General features: G+C 37.2%; 1 protein-coding gene across 6 annotated transcripts in view; it reads left to right on the forward strand.

Moving 5' to 3' along the window:
• Positions 1–11,839, forward strand: part of PPP4R3A (protein phosphatase 4 regulatory subunit 3A) — a 35,437-nt gene extending 23,598 nt beyond the window's left edge. For 2 of the 6 annotated variants that reach the window (XR_015149467.1, XR_015149468.1), the window contains exons 9-16: positions 100–202; positions 1,648–1,806; positions 5,810–5,965; positions 6,784–6,953; positions 7,800–7,942; positions 8,594–8,784; positions 9,188–9,414; positions 10,599–11,839. Coding sequence is in view for 2 of the 6 variants with exons in the window: in XM_086363211.1 (XP_086219337.1) it covers positions 100–202; positions 1,648–1,806; positions 6,784–6,953; positions 7,800–7,942; positions 8,594–8,784; positions 9,188–9,414; positions 10,599–10,709 (1,104 nt within the window). In the remaining 4 variants the exon portion in view is untranslated. Of the gene's footprint in view, positions 1–99; positions 203–1,164; positions 1,349–1,647; positions 1,807–5,809; positions 5,966–6,783; positions 6,954–7,799; positions 7,943–8,593; positions 8,785–9,187; positions 9,415–10,598 lie in introns of all 6 variants that reach the window. The other 4 variants (XM_086363211.1, XM_086363212.1, XR_015149470.1 and 1 more) reach the window with 3 other exon arrangements.
• Positions 11,840–21,973: the final 10,134 nt, after the last annotated feature.

The following is a 21,973-nucleotide window of genomic DNA, read 5'->3' on the forward strand; positions in this document are numbered from 1 at the left end:
AAGCCACGGGCATTTTTCACTTTTTCATGCTAGTATAATTTTTATTGCTGGTAGGAACCAGTGCAGTTAAAGTTCATGAAAGTGTTCTTGATTCCTTAGAAAACAGAAAAGACTGAATTTCTGGGTTTCTTCTACAAGCACTGTATGCATGTCCTTACTGCCCCCTTGCTGGCAAATACAACTGAAGACAAACCTAGCAAAGGTAAGATAATATAGGGTGGTAGTTGAGTTCTTTGTTCTTGAATTCTGAAACCCCAAAAGTTGGTGTTAATGTGTATTAGTTGCTCAGTCGTTTCCAACTCTTTGCGACCCCATGGACTGTATGTAGCCTGCCAGGTTCCTCTGTTCATGGAATTCTCCAGGCAAGAATACTGGAGTCGGGTAGCCATTCCCCTCTCCAGGGGATCTTCCCAACCCAGGGAACAAACCCAGGTCTGCTGCATTGCAGGCAGATCTGAGCCAACAGGAGGTCTAATAATATATTTTCAAAAGAGGTAATGTCAAGATAAGTTTCTTTTTTTTAAGTGTTATAATCAGAGGTAGTAGAACTCTGAAAGAAGATACCAGAGATAATTTGTTGCTCTCAGAGTTTTAAAACAATTTTTTTGTTAAAGCAATATTTGTGTTTAGTTTGTATTTACATATGTGAAACAAATGGAAGTAATTATTAGAGGATTGATTGTAAGTTATTTGTACTTCACATGTATAGCTAGAGCAAAGCTTGTCCTCAGTATTAAACTTTTTTTTTTTTTTTTTGGCATTAAGGATTATTCCAAGTTAGGATTATTTATTTCTGCATTTTATTACTTTAGCTTGTGTGTGTCTTGTGTGAGATTTAGAAAATAACAGTAGTTTTAGGGTCTACATTGAGAAATTCCTTATTGAAGCTTTGACAATAAGTAATTTTGTCATGTAAGTTAAATATGCTATATTGATAATTCATAATACCACTTAGAAAATAAATGTTAATTTACCCTTTTTTATGACTCTGAAAGTAAGTCTTAGGAACACAATATATAGTAGGTAAATCTTGAGGCTTCCTTCCAAACCTACATGTTCAGTTCATCAAACATTTATTGAGAGCCCTCTGTGGGAAAGGCACTGTGCTAATCTTCAGGGGTTAAATGAAGGAAATGAAAAAAACTGTGTGAAATACTTTTGGAGGCTTGCTGCCTGGTGAGGAAGATAAACCGGTGATTAGATTATAATGCAGTGTGGACTCAGTAATATGGAGTAAAAGGAGGCACAAATCAAGCACACGAATCAAAGGAGCAGAGAGAGCAGTTCATTAAAGCTGGATGATGTCTGGTAGGACCTCCTGTGATATCTGCATCCGCTGAGGAACATGGTAAGACATGGTAGAGCATTCTCATGCTTCGGAATAAAGCAGATCTAATAGATTTGTATCTCAGTTGCCTTACTAATAACATTTCACACCTGGGTCTTATGACACTAAGTCTTCAGAGTTGTTTAAATTAGATGTGAAAAATGGAAAGCACAGTTCTTAGCACATGGTAGGCATTCAGTAAATGTTAGTTTCCTTTTCCTTAATTTGAACATATTTGGGTTAATAGGAAGGATTTTATTTGATTGGAATTTGGGGGGAAAATGAATATAAGCCATTAAGTATAATTGTGTTTTGTTCAGATGATTTTCAGACTGCCCAGTTATTGGCATTGGTATTGGAATTGTTAACATTTTGTGTGGAGCACCATACCTACCACATAAAGAACTACATTATTAACAAGGACATCCTCCGGAGAGTGCTGGTTCTTATGGCCTCGAAGCATGCTTTCTTGGCATTGTGTAAGTGTTGCTTCTGCTGGATTACTTATTGTCTCTGTATTATTGTGGTATCTTTCAGTCTTGTTGCCTGAGAAGAAAAGATCACTGATTTCAGGAAACCTAGGTTCTAATACTAAACTATACTGACAATGTACTCTTGCCACATTTTGAGCGGTGATTTTCCTGATTCTTCTTTCTCAGTATACAATAAAGATATATTAAAGTATTACATTATTAAAATGACACCTTAAATCATTTTATTACCTTATTTATTTTTTACTTAGTATATATGGCATGACAGTCACAAATTAGACACTCTTGTGAGACTAGAATCTCACACTGCCATGAAGAATATATTCATAATTTGGAAAACATAGCTAATAGTACTAAGTTTCCAAAATGCGTTTTTTTCTAAGTTACAGACTGCCTAGCACAAATGTCTACAGATGGTCCATTCATTAATTCCACAAATGTTTTCCCCCTTGCTTTACTGAGACATATTTGACACCCAGCTGTAATATATTACACTGTGTTACCTCAGGTATTTTAGAGCAAGGGTAACAAACCACAGCTGTGGCCAAATCCAGTCCGTGGTCTGTTTTTGCACCACTTGTGAGCTGAAAAATAGTTTTATGTTTTTAAAGCATTGTTGAAATAAAGCTACAGAGACCATTTGTGCCCACAAAGCCTAGAATATGTATTCTGTAGACCTTTATGAGAAAGGTTTGTTAACTCTTAGAGCAACAAGTCTTTTTAACAAGGCTGTTTTAGTTATACGTTTTTCAAAAATTGACTTTCACTGTATTCATAAAACCCTAGTTTACTGAAATGAAACATGTTTCTGAATTATAAATAGATTAATCTAGCATGTTCTTGATCATGTAGCAGTCAGCTTTCTTTGGTAAGTTGACACACCAATTTTAGGGTACACTAGAGGTTCAGTAAGAGATGTTTGTTGGTAACTCTTTTGGCCTTTTGGTTTTTATGGGTAAGTTTGGTTTTGTTGGTATATAAAGGCATTGTAATCATCCACTAGTTAGAGGCCTGAACATAAACATGTTTTTGCTATCTTTTTTTACTTTCATTTTAAATTATTTTGCTTGGGAATTCCCTGGTGAATGGAATGGTTAGGGCTCCACACTTTCATTGCCAAGGGCACGGGTTCAATACCTGGTTGGGGAGTTAAGATCCCAAAAGCCATGTGGTATGGCCAAAAAAAAAAAAAGGTTTTGCTTAATTAATTTTTAAAACATCCTTAAGTTTAAAAACATGTTATAAGGATATTCCTGATGTTAACTTACCGTGTCAACATTTTATCTTTAAAACAGTATTAAACATAGAAAGTTGAATGAATTTTTCTTAGAAGGAAACCTATCAGGGTGACAGTTGTTACAGCTGAATTAGCTAGTGTGGATTCTGCAGTGTGTACTGAGAACACATGTGGTGCATATAAAGAAGGGCTTTTAAACTCATACTCATTTCCCTTATAAACCTACCACAGGAAAAGTGAGAGTCCCAAAGCAAGTTGAGAGGGAGTTAATAACAAACACCTCTGAATTGTTCTTTCACGTCTGGAAGGTCTTATTTGAGTGCGGGAAAGGGAGTTTGAGCAGATGGGAGAGAATGGAAAAACTGAATAAATAAATACATTAATTTTGTTTCAGTAAATTTAACACCTATTACCACGTTTTATTGATTCTAAGATATGTATTGATACTCATATCAAGTTGAGTCTTAAAATTAATGACATGTTATGATTGGTAGTTTTTTTGTTTTGTTTTCTTAATAGTAGAAAAGGTTTTTTGTAATCAGTGGCATCTTAGATTTGATGGAGTATGGTACATACCTGGTATTAGGATAAAGATGATTAAGACTTAGACTCAGCTGTCAAGTGGCTTAGAGTTCATTAGGAGGAGATAAAACCAAAACAACAGCAGCGTTATATCAAGGTGTTTTTGGATGTATAGTGAAAATGACTTATTCTACCTGAATGAGACAGACGAGGGAGATCTTGCAGAAATGAGTAAAGTAAGTTGTGTCTTGATCATGAGAGAGGGTGACATTCTTGGTTGAATACATAATTCAGATGAACAGAATGTTAAGTGTGATGTTTTAGCGGTTTGGTATAGGTGGGATATGTGAGTCTAGTGGAAGAGTGGCAGAAAAGGAAAGGCCTTTTCCTTAGCCCTTCCTCTTGTTATTTTGCTTAGAATACTGCAAAGAAAATGTCTCACAGTTTGATGAGAACTGTGAAGAGAACTGTGACTAATTAATGAGTCTGTATTACAGGAAACTAAGCATGCTCGCAAAAATCTAAGTTTTGTTTTATTAATATTTTCCAAACTAAGTTAGGCTATCATTGATTAAACCTTACTCTTTCTCAAGTAATTCTCAGTGCGGCTCTCTCCAGGATTGAGAATGAGTAGCTTCTGAAAGAAGATGCCAGTCATTAGGAATGCATTCTTTAGAACTGTCTATATAGTAGGAATTTTTATCAAGAATTTCTAAAAGAATTAGCGTAAGTTTGAGATTTAAGGTGTTTTCAGTCTTAGAAAAGAGTACATTGAAATATTAAGTATGGTTTGTTTTTTAAGGGAAGTTTTATAAGTAAATTTAGATGCCCATTTGTAAAGACAAAAGATTGCTTAAATTTTGAGGACTTTGCATTTTTTATATCTGCTGGTTCTTAATTTTTTTCTTATATTTAAAGACAACATAAGTCTGTGGGTGAGAACAGCAATTGTTACCTAGTCCTTATACATTAGATATGTTTGTGTTGAGTATACACAAATATACACACCAGTTTTATCAGTCTTGGCCTTTTCCAGATTCTTGGATTTTACACTGTAGCTTTTTAGCTCATACCTTTATGATGTTTGATTGTTTTTATTTAAAGTATGAAAATCTATATGAAGAATGAAGTAAAACTTTTGTGGTAGATGATTCATTAGTATAACTAATGGTATCATTAGTTACATGTGAGGCAAAAAGTTTCACACTTATATATATAAGATCTCATGTTGTATAAGGTAAGATTTATTATTTCAGAGATGATTAACACTAAACATTAAGAGATCCCTGGCATGCTAATGAATGTTAGAGATGTGAGTGGAAGCCAAGTGCCACTTTTACATTGAAAATCCTATAGTTGTGCTAATTTGACTTATCCCAAAAGCTTTCTCTACTCTCCTTTGAGCAGCTTGACTTCATAGAACTCACTAGTAAATTTTTTAAAGTAAGTTTTTATTCAAGAACAAGAATAGTGTTTGGATATTTTTCATACAAGTTTCTTTTTGGGGAGAGGTATGGGTGGAAATAACACAACTCTTAATATAAATATATAAGGGCAAATGAGGAGCAAAACAAAAAAGCCCATTAGAATCACATTCTATCCACCTTAGCAGTTTTGAACAAAACTGCTGTTGAGGAGATGGCAGTGGCACCATCTGCATACTCTGTCTTAGTGAATTCTAGAAAGGGAGTTCTTTTCACTTACCCAGGAAATGCATGCAGACCACGGGGTTTAGCCAGTGTGTGTTATGGTAGGACACAAGTCTCCAAAAAGCCTGCAAAGCTGGAGTAACAATTTTTAAGATAATAGCACTTGCCTTATTTACTAAAAGCTTAAAATTTGGCCTATTAGCATGAGTTCTGATTTTTATTCTGACAAATGGAACTGCCTAAGTTCCTCTGTCAAGCAACATTTTAAAAAAAAAAAAAAAGGCTCTCAAAACTCATTGTTAGGCTTTGACTTATTATCACAAAGAAAGATGCCGCTTATTGTTTAAAATGTTTTATTTCACCATGCTTTTGTATTTGAAACTATATAGTAGTTTAAAAATACTTTTAAACTATTTTGAACTCCCTGCCCAGTGTGTCTCTTTAGTAAGAGACACTCTTAAATAAGCTGGATTGTTAAGGCAGTTTATACTCAACTGTACCTAATTGGGCATTCACTTGTGGACCTCTTTTCTGCCAACTAAAGAAAAATTGAGCTGCTTTACTCCTCTGCCTTCCTACCCAGAAACCGTGTCAGCATGGTTGCCTGGCTACCTGCTCATGAAGGACTTGATTAATAACAAATTGGCAATTTAACGAGCCACTTCCATGATCTCCAAAGAAACCAAAATACAAACACAATATTTAATCTTGCCAACCGAAGACGATGTGACTGCATGAAGTGAGTATGCTTTTTTGAACTGTTTACAATAACTGGGGCATTAACTTACTGATAATTACGTTTAGGTGAAGAGGGCTTTGTTGAAGTCTAGCTGTCTGAGTATATTTGGATCTTGATGAATGGTGACTTAAGTAACTCCCCATACTTCAAGATGTAAATATACCTTTTAATCTGTAAGTTAAAGCCTAATTAATTGTAAAAAGGAAAACTAGGGAAAAAAAGCATACTCGCTGCAGCAAGCATAGAGGACCACATTTTAAAAGCATCCTCTAAATTGATTCCTAATCTATGGGAAGGCAAATTTGGGGTCCTACAGATTTCTGTGGGTTTATGGCATTTCTGCAAACACATCGAAATACAAACCAATGTAAACCCATTAACCCTGATTTAAAATAATAAGAGTGTCCAAAAATAAGATCAAATTATAGAGTGGATTGCCCTAATATTTCTTCTATTGTTCTGAAGGTAGATACAAAAGGTTACATTTGGAATTTTCTCATCTGCAGTAGTATGATAGGTTAATTCATTTATTAGCCCAATCTTATTTCTTACTTCAGATATAAAATACATCTTGGTAATTAGTAACTTAATTCCAGAATTTTTCTGGCTAAGACTTGCGTTCTATGATGACATACACTGCTTTTAGAATACATTTTTCTGATAACCCTTTTGTAATCTTTTAGGTTCTTACTTCTGGAAGCAGTAACTTATTACTGCATGAAGAACTATGTTTATTAAATAGTTTTGGTTTATTTTTTGTAATTCTAAAATACGAAAATATGGTATGTGATTTGAACAACAATACCTCTGTGTTTCAGGTGCTCTTCGTTTTAAGAGAAAGATCATTGGATTAAAAGATGAGTTTTACAACCGCTACATAATGAAAAGTTTTTTATTTGAACCAGTAGTCAAAGCATTTCTCAACAATGGATCCCGCTACAATCTGATGAACTCTGCTATAATAGAAATGTTTGAATTTATTAGAGTGGTAGGTTCTATGCTTTTTAGTTAGAATTTTGATTTTGTTTGAGAAAACCTAATAAGCATTATTGGTATTTTGGCTTTTTTGAGATTATATTTGGAGAGAATTTCTGAAAGGAAACCAATGTTACCAGAAGCTTACGAGAGATTCAATTCCAACTAAGAAAATAAAATAATCTCTCTCAGCAGCTATGAATCCTTTATAGAATAGTTTGAAAACTGATATAATAATGTCATGTTGGTCGTTTTAAGAAAGTGAAATTATAGTTGACTTAGTGTTTGGATGTGTTTTTATTTTGTTTTTGACTTTGAGGTTTTCTGGATTTTTCTTGACGTTTCTCCATGTTTCTTAAGAGCGAAAACTTGATTCTTTGATATAGTATGTTTGCAGTTCTCAAACACTGGTGTGTGTCTTAATTATCTGTGGCATGTTTTTTTAACACATTATGGTAAAATATACATAACAGAATTGGCCCTTTTAACCATTTTTAAAGGGTGCAGTTCAGTGGCATTAAGTGCATTCACATTGTTTTGCAGTCATCACCGCCATCCATCTCTAGCACTGTTTTGTAGTGTGATTTTAAAATATATTTGCTCAGCCCAGACTTAACTGAATGAGAATCATCTAGGGTGGAACCTGGGCATTTACTTTGGAAAGAGCCATGGATAATTATGAGGTGCACCAAAAGTTGGGGGATATGGAAGTAGCCACATTTTCATTTGTCCCTAAGATTGGATAATAATTTTATGAAATTACTATTCTGGGAGAGTTTATGAGTTCATTGCAGTTAAGCCTCATATTTTGCTAAATTAACATTTTCCCTATCATTTTGTATTATAATTCTTTTTATAGGAAGATATAAAGTCATTAACTGCTCATGTAGTTGAAAATTACTGGAAAGCACTGGAAGATGTAGATTATGTACAAACATTTAAAGGATTGAAACTGAGATTTGAACAACAAAGAGAAAGGCAAGATAATCCCAAACTTGACAGGTAGATTACCACATATTTGAACCTATTCAGGTTTATGGTGGCAGCTCTTTTTTGTTTGTGTATTATTTAGCTTGGCAAGGGAGGGGGAAATAAACAGAAGTTGTATTTTTCTCTAATGATCAATGTAAATGTTTTCCTGGCAGTGTTAGGTGGATATGACCTGTAGACCTATCTCAGGCATATATATCCAGTTAGACAATGCAAAAGAAAAAAAGCAAAACACTGATATGACAGTAAGGCTAATTTTTTGTGTCCAAAGTAAAATCAGATTATTAGTTTTTCTTTAATGTTACAAATTATTTTAATGAGGTTGTGTACCTTTTTCCAAAATACCTGAATTCACATACTTGTGGTATATTTTTAAATCCATAAATTAAGAGTTGTTAATTCCTAGTTTAATAACTGATCTGTAACAGTACAATTTTGATAATAGGGATTTTGATTCCACTAATTAACACTAGATATGGTAGAGTGTAGTGTTTTGTTCTGTGCTGGGTAAAATCTGTTTTGTTTTGTTCTTTTTCCCACAGCCTCTATGTCTGTGAATCTGTAATATTCCATTAATCTATTAAGACTGTAATTTGGGACAATATTTGAAGACTAAAAAAGTCCTTATAAGTCTGTTCATTTTACTCTTCTCTTTGCTCACAGTATGCGTTCCATTTTGAGGAATCATCGATATCGAAGAGATGCTAGAACACTAGAAGATGAAGAGGAGATGTGGTTCAACACAGATGAAGACGACATGGAAGATGGAGAAGCTGTAGTGTCTCCATCTGACAAAACTAAGAATGATGATGACATTATGGATCCAATAAGTAAATTCATGGAGAGGAAGAAATGTATGTTGAAAAGATGGGCAGAGAAAAATGAAGGCTTTCTCACTCTAGGTTTATCCTTTTTTTCTTGACAGTGATTAGTATCTACTTTGTGTCACAACAGATTTTAAAAGACTCTTGCTTTTATAGACTGTGGATTAAATAGCTCTGTTGTGAAGGTATAGACTAAATTTCCTTCATCTGACTTGTGTAAGATATTTCAGGAAGGGTAGAACAATGAAGGTTTCCTTCCTTTTCTGGATAAGGACGCCTAATATTTTGCTAAGCTTTGTTCACAAACCATTTCAGTGTTGCTCTCTTGCAAAGGAGTAAGCTAGTTAATTATTGTGTTTTAGTGCCACCTCATTTGGAGGTATTGTAAAAGATGAGTACGGGTGACAACTATTGACAATATTCTCATTTTTAGTAAAAGAAAGTGAGGAAAAGGAGGTGCTTCTGAAAACGAATCTTTCTGGTCGGCAGAGCCCAAGTTTCAAGCTTTCCCTCTCTAGTGGAACAAAGACCACCCTCTCCAGCCAGTCACCTGCAACAAATCTGCCTGGTTCTCCAGGATCACCTGGATCGCCAGGGTCTCCAGGCTCTCCTGGATCCATCCCTAAAAGTACATCTCAGACGGCAGCTATTACTACCAAGGTATGTTCCAGCTTTCTCAACACTAATTGTCATGGCTAGGACTCCTTTCAGTTACTGTCTTTTGGAACTGATTTTAACATTTGTGAACTAGAGAAGAATTCTCCCACCAGGAGCTGAAAGATTTCTGAAAGTTTTTACAACCCATATAGAAATTTGAATATATTCTTATTTTGGCTGTTCACATTTTAGAACCTTAGGCTCATACTTGTATATGTCAAAACATTTACAGAAAGTTTACTATATTTTATCAATTTTCCCAATTAATACCCAGGTAAAGACTTCGTGGGGAGAAGATAATTTAAATATCTGGACATGCCTTTTTTTTTTTTTTTTAAAGCAAGGTTTATAAAAAGCAATTAACTGTCTACTATCACAAACATTTCATTTAGGAAGGATCAAAATTTTACCACCAAAATACGAGACAAACATAATCTCTGAATAAAAACCAATTTTTTTGGCCACCTTATGTTTCCCTGGACTAAGCTAACACAGTGGCATTTGGGATTCATTGATGTACAACAGGTCTGATGTGAGTCACAGTGGTTTCTGGTGAAGGAGCAGGGCCTGGATGAAATGAGAAAGGAACAGGGCAGAATCACTTTCCTAGCTTCTGAGAGCCTGTCTACCCTTATTTCTAGTGGTCTGTTTATTTTCTGTGGTTTTAATTTTGATACTGTTGAGACTGTGTTAAAAAATTTTAATGCATTAAGTCTTAAAACTTAAATTTTGAATTTTAAATTCAGTACTTAGTATTGATCTCCCGAGTGGTTTGCAAGGATCACGTGAAAGTGTTAAGTTTATCAGTTGTGTCTGACTCTTTGTAATTCATGGACTATATAGCCTACCAGGTTCCTCTGTCCATGGGATTCTCCAGGCAAGAATACTGGAGTGGGTTGCCATTCCCCTCTCCAGGGGATCTTTCCAACCTAGGGATCGCGCCTGGGTCTCCTGTATTGCAGGCAGATTTCTTTACCATCTGAGCCACCAGGGAAATCCCATCAGCTGCTTAAAAATTTATCATGGAAAACTTGGGAAATACGTAATAAATTTCAGCTCCATACAGTCTCACCTCCCAGAAATAACCAGTTTGTATATTGGGGTGGGGGGATGTCCTTTACTCAGACTTAAAACACAAGTATTAAAAAACGTAGTCTTTTCTTGAAATAATCCTTATTTTTGAACAGGGAGGCCTCGTGGGTCTGGTAGATTACCCTGACGATGATGAAGAGGACGATGAGGATGATGACAAGGAAGACACTCTGCCGTTGTCAAAGAAAGCAAAGTTTGAGTCATAATAGTGGCAACTGCCTGTGATCAGGACCTGTCAAGAAAACTGGTTCTCTACCCCTCCCCACTACAACATCGACAACAAAGCAGTGGTTTCTTGTGAATGACTGACACACCCATCAGCTCGCACACTTGACTTCTGCTCATCAAGTGCCAATTCAGTGGAGCAGGAGGAGGGGATGTTACGCATTTAGGGGAAGGACTTACGCCTTTGAGCTCTCCAGCTTGGACCACACATTGCCCTTTTCTCAGGGAAGGAAATGGAAACAAAAAGCCAACAGGGCAGGGGTTTTGTAAGTGGAACTCTGGTTTGACTGGTCAGTTGCTACAATCAGAATATGCTTTCTCGGACCATGTTTGAGACTCAGAAGAATAGGCTTTTCTGCCATAATTCTTCACTAGTTAAGAATGCCAGCAGTTTCTTTGTATAAAGAGACCTGCCTTTAAAATCATACATTCTGAACATTTTAGTCAAGTTACAACAGGTTTGGAAAACTTCTTTGGGGGAGGGGCGAATATAAAGTTTCCTCTTTTTTATCTGTTCCCTTTGCCCTTCAAACTGCAGATTTTTTTAAGTGGGGATTTGTCCCTACTTGATTAAAGATTGAGTGGAATTCTAGATGTGGTCATTTGTGTCATAATTTTTTGTTTCATTTTTTGATTTTTTTTTCTTCTTCTCTGAGTGTATGCTTAGTTGTTGAGTATATATATTTGGGACCATTAAAATTTTTTTTGATGTAATATAACCTAACGTTGTGCTGGTACCTGTTTTACCATGTGTAATTTTTGTTCTACATTTCTTAATTTGTTTAGAGTTTTATGAAAGATGGTATAGTTTTTATTGACAAAAGCAAAGTAATCTTACAACTATGTGCATACAAAAAGCAATACTATTTTGTGACTAAATATTTTATATTAAAATTTACATCAGCAATTGTCTTGAGAATTCAGGGAAACAGAATGGAATTTAAAATTTCAACAGTTTTGTTAAACCTAGAAACGTGAAATTAGTATTCCAAAGAGATTCTGAAATTTCATATCTGGGGAAAAATGATGGTACATTAAATCAAAATTGAGGATGAATGATTTAAGAATAACATACTGACTTTTGAATAATAAAAGTGAAGAGTAAGAGAAATTGTATTAGTTGTATTTTTCTTTTTTTTAACTGCTCCCTTTGGAATACCAGTTGGAGTTGTAATTGATGGTTCCTAAATAAATACCTGGCCAGAGGACCATCAGATACCACCTTATTAACAGTATTTTTTAAATAGGTTCTTTTTATTGTCTTAGGTGTGCTAAAATTTTTAAGGAAACATAAATATCTCAGTTCCACATACCTTCACTTTTTTAAAGTGAAGATTTTAGAACTTACGGAAGAATGTATTTGCAAATGTGAATAAAAATTCCTATCTAGGAAAAGGATACTATTTTAAGTATCACACACTTTAACTGGATAGTCCAGCGAGCACTGTGTGCTCCGACCTGCGCTCCTTTGCTAGCGCTCAGTACATCGAGGTACCAAAAACATGTTACATGGAACAGGTGAGCAGAAAACCGGAAATCATCAACTTGCTACAGTCATGAGAGTCTTATTGTTGACTAATTTTTTTTTTTTTTTTTTAATGAAACTTTGGGTGCATTATAAGAGTTAAGTGTATTTCACTACAGTATAGAGATACTTCTGGGTCACAAGTTCTGGCAATTAATAATTTTAATCAATTTATGTTGTAAATAAAGAGAACAAAAACTTAATAGGATCTAACTTAATTATATTATGTCTTCCTTTATTACCTAGAAAGTCCATGTGAAATGTCTGTTCCTTAAACATACAGTTTAAACTGATCTTTCTGATTGACTCATGCAACACTTACTTGTCTTGGTATTCTGGGAGTTCTTGGGTAATGGGAAGAACCACCCCTTATTTTCATGAATTGTGGTCCAGTATATTTTAAAAAAAAAAGAAAAATAGGTATTAACTATCAAGCTTCAACATTTAAGAGATGCCCTTTCAATGATGCACAGGTTGGTTACTAAAGTAGAAACTTCATACAAGTTGCTACAATAGGAGAAAAAAGTTTCGTGGAGGAAGACTATTAGCAATAAATTACTAGAAAAACAATACTTGACACAGTTCATCTGACACAAAAATCCATGCTTTTGAATGTAAATACTATCTTGATAACCAATGTCAGTATAATGTAAGTATTCACATATTTTAATGATACCTATTGGTTCTTTTCCTCATTTTATAAAAGGGAAAGCACATTTCACCTCTCAGTGATTACCTAGCAATTTCTGAAAAAAACAAACAAACAAAAAAAAAACTGTAATTGTCAAGAGAAAACACCTTGACATCCATCTTGTCAAGAAATGTTACTCGGGACTTTTTTGATAGAATGAAGCCTGATGGGTTTTCCCAGCCTGATCGTACTCAGATTCTGCGTGTCATTTTCTTTGGAAGGCCAATGTGCAAGTCAGTTGTGGAAATGAAGGGGAGGCATGGAGCAGGGAGGAATGTGTCTCTTTTTTAATTCTTAATGTAAGCATTGGCCTTTGCAAAGCTTAGAATAGCAAGGAGTTTACACTGGAAGAGTTCTTTTAAGTGGAGATCTTAAAGTTACCAACCTCTAGTATTTACCATATCAAAAGTTCCTCTAGGGGAAAATTTAGGACCTTCAAAATCCTTATATATGAGGTTATATTAACTGCCATAATATTTCGAGCAAGAGGATTATAAAAACATGTTTATGGGATGAAGTATTGTCTACCATTATATGGAACACTGACACATGAAATGTGGCAGTCATCAGTATACTGGGGTACTCAATGCTAGATTAGTTTGATTTTTCCCTTTGGCCTTAATGATTTATCTTGGCTGTTTTGAAAGGAAATTAGAGACTCTCTTCAAATAGACAAATGTGCTAACTGCTGGAGTCAGATGTCTCGGTCCTTAAAATAACTCTTGTTGGAGACATAACTTTCCTTGACCTTTTTGCTCTCATAGGTTAAGATCTCCAAGGGCTTAGTGATTCCTTCAACATGATGCTAAATGGGCTTAATTTCTTTATGTTCCCACCGTGGTGTAGGTCATCCTATCACAAATTCAGGGGACCCTATCCAGTTTATATTACCTGACACCTAGGCAGCATTGGCTACTATCCATTATCTTCCTGATACCTTATTCTCGGCTGCTCTAACATCATGTGCTGTAACATTACTGACCTTTCTACTGTCTGATAGCTCCCTGCTTGACCACTGCTGCGATTCATCAGGGTACTCATCTTCCCAGTTTCCATCAAGCCACGTTACTTTTATGTCCCTATCCGTTTGTTCTGTGCCCTAAAAGACTGCCTGTCGTATGTCTTTTTTTTTTTTCCCTTTTGAACTTTTTATTTTGTATTGGGGTATAGCTGATTAACAATGTTGTGATAGTTTCAGGTCAACAGCGAAGGAGCTCAGCCATACATGTATGCATTCTTCCTTAAACCCCTTTCCAACCAGGCTGCCAGGTAACATTTAGCAGAGTCCATGTGCTGTACACTGGGTCCTTGGTGATTACTGATGATGTATTTTAAATACGGCAGTGAGTACATGTCATGTGCCTCTGAACGCTCTTGCCTTGCCTGCTGATGAACTCATTTATCCTTTTGAACTGTTCCTCTTACACTTAGGGACTCTGACCTTGAAGGAAGAGTTGTTAGTGTCTAACATGATACATGGCCTACAGATGAATCTCCAAATGTTTACTGGATAAATGAAGGAAAGACTGAGTAATGTACATACAATATACAGACTAGGGAAGTCTTAGCAGACACCCCTACACAGTCAGTTTGACTCATTCTTGACCATAAGATTCTCTTTGTGGATATAAAGGGAGAGGACTCAAGACCTTTGTCTTGTCCTTTATGCTGGTAAGCCTTAGATTAGTGACAAAGGGAGTATTTTAGGTTCATACAATTAGCCTATCTTGAATCATTTTAACAACTATTAAAACTGCACTTCAGTTCTGTTCATCCTGAACTCCACACCTCTAATTCTCTTACTGATGTGTTGTTGGTCATAGTTCTTTACATGTACATACAGACCCCTGCCTTTTATAGCTACTGCTGCTGCTGCTGCTAAGTCGCTTCAGTCGTGTCTGACTCTGTGCGACCCCATAGACGGCAGCCCACCAGGCTCCCCCGTCCCTGGGATTTTTCAGGCAAGAACACTGGAGTGGGTTGCCATTTCCTTCTCCAATGCATGAAAGTGAAAAGAAAGTGAAGTCGCTCAGTCGTGTCTGACTCTTGGCGACCCCGTGGACCGCAGCCCACCAGGCTCCTCCATCCATGGGATTTTCCAGGCAAGAGTACTGGAGTGGGGTGCCATTGCCTTCTCCCCTTTTATAGCTAGACTTAGCCAAAGGCTGTAGATTTCACATCTAGTGATCTGCATGTTTTATTTATCTAACACACTTAAACATTTGTATCTTGGTCTATTTCTTGGGGTGTGAGTTCCCAGAAGGAAGACTAGATTTATATGATCAGATATGTAGGTAGATTGGTTGGGTAAATAGATTTTCTGTGTCAACTCAATGAGCACTTCACAAGAATGAGAAAACGGATGCATTTCATTTCTGAAAGAATAACGTTTCTGATAAAGAGCTTGAAGAATGTGATCATTCAAACTGTAGTACAGCATTCTATAAAGTACCGTTCTGGAAGAAGAAGAGGAAATAATGAAATTTTATTAACCTCCAGGATGGTTATTTTTTGGCTCATATTGTGGGAAGTAGGTGCCCCATAAAAACCAAAAGCCCAGAAAAAAAAAAAAAGTGGCTTTTAGAATACTCAGGCCGCTTTCAAAAAGGGTCTGAATGTGATTTGAATTATTAGTGAAAACCTTTCATCATAAGCCCTCCCAATACAAGTTCTTTATGGACCTACATTGGAAGACTAGAAAGCAGTGGGGGAGGCTGGGGACAGAACAAACCAGGTTGAATGAGACTCAAGAAACTAACAATATGTGCTCCACACATGTTGATTAATCAAGTCGATTAGAATGTTCAAACTACCACACAATTGCACTCATCTCACATGCTAGTAAAGTAATGCTCAAAATTCTCCAAGGCTTCAACAGTACATGAACAGAGAACTTCCAGATGTACAAGCTGGATTTAGAAAAGAGAGGAACCAGAGATCAAATTGCCGCTGGACATAACATCCACTGGATCATAGAAAAAGCAAGAGAGTTCCAGAAAAACATCTGCCTCGTTGACTATGCCAAAGCCTTTGACTGTGTGGATCACAACAAACTGTGGAAAATTCTTCAAGAGATGGGAATACCAGACCACCTGACCTGCCTCCTGAGAAATCTATCTGCAGGTCAAGAAGCAACAGTTAGAACCAGACATGAAACAACAGACGGAAAGGAGTACGTCAGGGCTGTATTCTGTCACCCTGTTTCTTTAACTTACATGCAGAGTATATCATACAAAATGCCAGGCTGGACGCAGCACAAGCTGGAATCAAGATTGCCAGGAGAAATGTCAATAACCTCACATATGCAGATGACACCCCACTTAGGGCAGAAAGTGAAGAAGAACTAAAGAACCTCCTGATAAAAGTGAAAAAGTTGGCTTAAAACTCAACATTTAAAAAATGAACATCATGGCATCCAGTCCCATCACTTCATGGCAAATAGATGGGCAAACAGTGATGGACTTTATTTTCTGGGCTCCAAAATCACTGCAGATGGCGACTGCAGCCATAAAATTAAAAGATGCTTGCTCCTTGGAAGAAAAGCTATGACCAACCTAGACAGTATACTAAAAAGCAGAGACATTACTTTGCCAACAAAGGTCCGTCTAGTCAAAGCTATGGTTTTTCCAGTACTCATGTGTGGATGGGAGAGCTGAGTGCCCAGCTCAGCTATAAAGCTGAGCGCCAAAGAATTGATTATTTTGAACTGTGGTGTTGGAGAAGACTCTTGAGAGTCCCTTGGACTGCAAGGAGATCCAACCAGTCCATCCTAAAGGAAATCAGTCCTGAATACTCATTGGAAGGACTGATACTGAAGCTGAAGCTCCAATACTTTGGCCACCTGATGTGAAGAACTGACTCACTAGAAAAGACCATGATGCAGGGAACGTTTGAAGGCAGGAGGAGAAGGGGATGACAGAGGATGAGATAGTTGGATGACATCACCGACTCGATGGACATGAGTCTGAGCAAGCTCCGGGAATTGGTGATGGACATGCTGCAGTCCATCACGCCACTCCTGGCGTGCTGCAGTGCATGCGGTCGCAAGGAGTCAGACACAACTGAGCGACTGAACTGACTGAATCAAATTGATACCAAGAACACATTTCCTTGGAGAAAGTGGTGAACAACTGCAGAAACAGGTATGATGGCAACAGCATAGTCAGAATGGCCTGCGTGACTTCTTCCTCCCCTACTGAGTACGTTAGACAAGCTCCTCAAGGCTTGGTTTCCCCATCCGCAATGAGAGTAACATTACAAGTCAAGTGTGAGGACTGTAGAATGAATGTGTGTATGTGTGTGTGTGTGTGTAGATAAAGCAAGTATCCCAATATTCAATAGATGGTAGGTATGTAATATATTAATACAGTCCAAAATGGAGGGAAATGGCTATGATGATTTTTGTCTTTAAAACTTAAAACTATCCATTTTCATGAGTCAATTCAGTCTATACAGTGGCAGGGGCTGTCAATACCCAAAATATTGGGTAAAAATATACATTCAGCACTGGCAACATGATGAACTTGCAAATCTCCCCCATGAAAACTAAAAACTGAATATTTAAAAATTTTAAAGTATTTAAAAACTGACAATTTAAAAATTATCAAAACCAACTATTTCAGCACTCTGGAAATTAGCCAAAGGCATATAACAAATTAAGAAGAGTTCATTCAGGAATCTTTACATTAAAAAGTGGGAGTCTGACATTCGGGGCTCAGGTCACTCCCATGCCCACCTTCCACTTCTCCCTCAGCTGAACCACCTAGGTAGTTCTACCAATGCAGAACAGCTGTGAGACCAAGCAGTTCCACTACTGGGAGTGGCAAACTTGATTACAGTGGAGGAAAGACACACACACGCTTAATTGTTCAAGAAAAATAGAGGATTCACATTACAAAAATCAGAATGCAAGATATTTTGTTGGGACACTGTTATAGGAATGAAAAGGATTATAAAGGAGTAATTACCAACATCCATTGGATCATCAAAAAAGCAAGAGAGTTCTAGAAAAACATCTGCTTTATTGACTATGCCAAAGCCTTTGACTTTGTGGATCACAACACACTGTGGAAAATTTTGAAAGAGATGGGAATACCAGACCACCTGACCTGCCCCCTGAGAAATCTGTATGCAGGTCAAGAAGCAACAGTTAAAACTGGACATGGAAAAACAGCCTGGTTCCAAATCGGGAAAAGAGTACATTAAGGCTTTATATTGTCACCCTGCTTATTTAACTTCTATGCAGAGTACATCATGAGAAATGCTGGGGTGGATAAAGAACAAGCTGGAATCAAGATTGCTGGGAGAAATATCAATAACCTCAGCTATGCAGATGATATCACACTTAGGGCAGAAAGCAAAGAAGAACTAAAGAGCCTCTTGATGAAAGTGAAAGAGGAGAGTGAAACAGTTGGCTCAAAGCTCAACATTCAGAAAACTAAGATCATGGCATCCAGTCCCGTCACTTCATGGCAAATAGATGGGGAAACAGTGTCAGACTTTATTTTCTTGGGCTCCAAAATCACTGCAGATGGTGACTGCAGCCATGAAATTAAAAGATGCTTGCTCCTTGGAAGAAAAGCTATGACCAACCTAGACAGCATTCTAAAAAGCAGAGACGTTACTTTGCCAACAAAAGTCCGTCTAGTCAGAGCTATAGTTTTCCCAATGGTCATGTATGGATGTAAGAGTTGGACTATAAAGAAAGCTGAGCACCGAAGAATTGATGCTTTTGAACTGTGGTGTTGGAGAAGACTCTTGAGAGTCCCTTGGACTGCAAGGACATCCAACCAGTCCATCCTAAAGGAAATCAGTCCTGAATGTTCATTGGAAGGACTGATGTTGAAGATGAAACTCCAATACTTTGGTCACCTGATGCAAAGAACTGCCTCATTTGAAAAGACTCTGATGCTGGGAAAGATTGAAGTCAGGAGGAGAAGGGGATGACAGAGGATGAGATAATTGGATGGCATCACTGACTCGATGGGCATGAGTTTGAGCAAGCTCCAGTAGTTGGTGATGGACAGGGAGGCCTGGCGTGCTGCAGTCCATGGGGTCTCAAAGAGTTGGACATGACTGAGCAACTGAACTGACTGAATAATGGACAAAATCATAGCAAGACATAAACGCAGGAAGATCAGACAAAAATTTGAACTGACAAATTATTAGCAAGTAGGTTGAACTGGTAATCAAAAACTTCCCAGGAAAAGTCCAGATGGGATTTTGTGGACCCAGATGGGTTCACTAGTGAATTCTACCAAACATTTAAAAAAATCAATACCATTCTTTCTTAAACTTGTTCAAAGTTTAGAAGAAGAGGAAACATTTCTAATTCATTTTATGAGGCTAGCATTATCCTGATATCAAAACCAGAGATGGACACCACACACACAAAAAAAGAAAATTATAGATCATATCCTTGATAAACATAGATGCAAAAACCCTCAACAAAATATTAGCAAACCAAATCCAACAATGCATTAAAAAGATCACTGCTGCTGCTGCTAAGTCGCTTCAGTCGTGTCCGACTCTGTGCGACCCCATAGATGGCAGCCCACCAGGCTTCCCCGTCCCTGGGATTCTCCAGGCAAGAACACTGGAGTGGGTTGCCATTTCCTTCTCCAATGCATGAAAGTGAAAAGTTAAAGTGAAATCGCTCAGTTGTGTCCGACTCTTAGTGACCCCATGGACTGCAGCCTACCAGGGTCCTCCATCCATGGGATTTTCTAGGCAAGAGTACTGGAGAGGGGTGCCATTGCCTTCTCCGTAAAAGGATTACATCCATGGTCAAATGGGATTTATTCCTAAGGTGCAAAGATGGTTGAACATCTGTAAATAAATGTGTTAAGTCACATTAATGAAATGAATGATAAAAATCATGAGAGTATCTCAATAGATGAAAAAGGATTTAACAAAATTCAACATCCATTTATAACGTGTGCTGCTGTGTGCTAAGTCGCTTCAGTCATGTCTGACTCTCTGTGATCCTATGGACTGTAGCCCATCAGGTCCCTCTGTCCATGAGATTTTCCATGCAGGAATACTGGAGTGGGTGGCAGTGCCCTTCTCCAGGGGATCTTTCCGACCCAGTGATTGAACCCACGTCTCTTACGTATCCTGCATTGGCAGGTGGGTTCTTTACCATTAGTGCCACCTGGGAAGCCCATTTATGATCAGTTCAGTTCAGTCACTCAGTCGTGTCCAACTCTGCGATCCCATGGACTGCAGCATGCCAGGCCTCCCTGTCCATCACCAACTCCTGGAGTTTACTCAAACTCGTCCATTGAGTCAGTAATGCCAGGCAACCATGTAATCCTCTGTCTTCCCCTTCTCCTCCCGCCATTTATGATAACTCTCAACAAAATAAATATAGAGGGAATGTACCTCATCATTATAAAGGCCATATATGACAAGCCCACAGTTAACCTCATATGCAATGGTAAAAGCTGAAAGCTTTTCTTCTAAGATCTGGAACAAGACAAGGATGCCCACTCTAATCATTTTAATTCAATATAGTATTGGAAGTCCTAGCCAGAACAATAAAGCAAGAAAAGAAGTAAGAGCCATCCAAATCAGAAAGTAAAGTAAACTGGCACCATTGGCATATGAAATTAAAGACCCAAATGAATGGAAAGGTAGCCCATGTTCATGGACTGGAATAAATAATATTGTTAAAATGTCCATACTACCCAAAGTAATCTACAGATTCATTGTAATCCCTTCTAAAATTCCAATAGCACGACTGAGTGACTTAACTGACGTATACCTGAGACTCATATAATGTCCTGTGTCATTATACCAATAATAAAAAAGCACTAGACTGTTTGAACAGATCTATATATTAATACATGAAGAGACTGGATTAGTGATCAAAAGACTATGCATAAAGAAAAGTCATATGGCCCAAATGGTTTCAAAACTGAATTCTCCAATTTTTCACAAATTCTTCCCAAAAACAGAAGAGGAGGGATCACTTCCCAACTCATACTATGAGGCCAGTATTTCCTGATACCAAATCCAGACAAAGATACCACCAGAAAACTATAAAACAGTATCTTGCGCATATGGTCATAAAAATTCTCAACAGAATACTAAGAAATGAATCTAGCAATAAATAAAAAGAACTAGACACCATGACTAAAGGGGTTTTACCCCAGGAATGCATGGATGTTTAACATTTGAAAAATCAGTGTAATACACCACATCAAAAGGACAAAATACAAAACCTACATGATCCTCTTCACAGATGCAGAAAAAAAGCATTTGGGAAAAATCAACCCACTTGCATGATAAAAACCCTCAACACTCTGGGGAGAGGAAACTTCCTTAACCTGATAAAGGACATCTACAGAAAACTATAGCTTAATATTTCACTTAATGATGAAAGAATATTTAGCATCTAAGATCAAAAAGAAGACCTGGATATCTGTTTCTGTTACTTCAACATGTACTTGAGGTTCTAGCCAGGGCAATTAGGCAAGAAAATAAAAGGCATCCAGACTGGTAAGGAGAAAGCAAAACTGTAGATGACACAATATTGCATATAGAAAATAATAAGGAATCCACTATAAGACTATTAGGACTAATAAATGGCTTGAGCAAAGTTTCAGGATACAAAACCAATAAACAAAATCAACTGTTATTTCTATCCATTTGCAATAAACAGTACAAAAGGAAACAATTCCGTTTACCACAGCATGTGAAATTAGGAGCAAATTTAACGAAAGAGAAGCAGAGTGTATAACCTGAAAGATATAAAAACACCATAGAATGAAAGAGATCTAAATAAATGGGAAACCTCTCACACTTAGAATTAAAAGGCAATATTGTAAATTCTGCAATACTCTTCAAACTCATTTACAGAGTCAATGCAATCCCCATCTGAATCCCCAGTCTGACTTCCTTATAGAAACTGAAAAGCTGCTTGTGAAATGTACATGGAGTTGCAGGGGACCCTACCTGGCCAACCACAACCCAACGTGCAGAGTTGTGTCTGACTCTGCGACCCTTTGAACTGGAACCCACCAGGC

Source organism: Bos grunniens, chromosome 21 (assembly GCF_055505025.1).
Source record: "Bos grunniens cultivar Pamir isolate PY7600 chromosome 21, Bosgru_T2T1.0, whole genome shotgun sequence".
Lineage (NCBI taxonomy): Eukaryota > Metazoa > Chordata > Mammalia > Artiodactyla > Bovidae > Bos > Bos grunniens.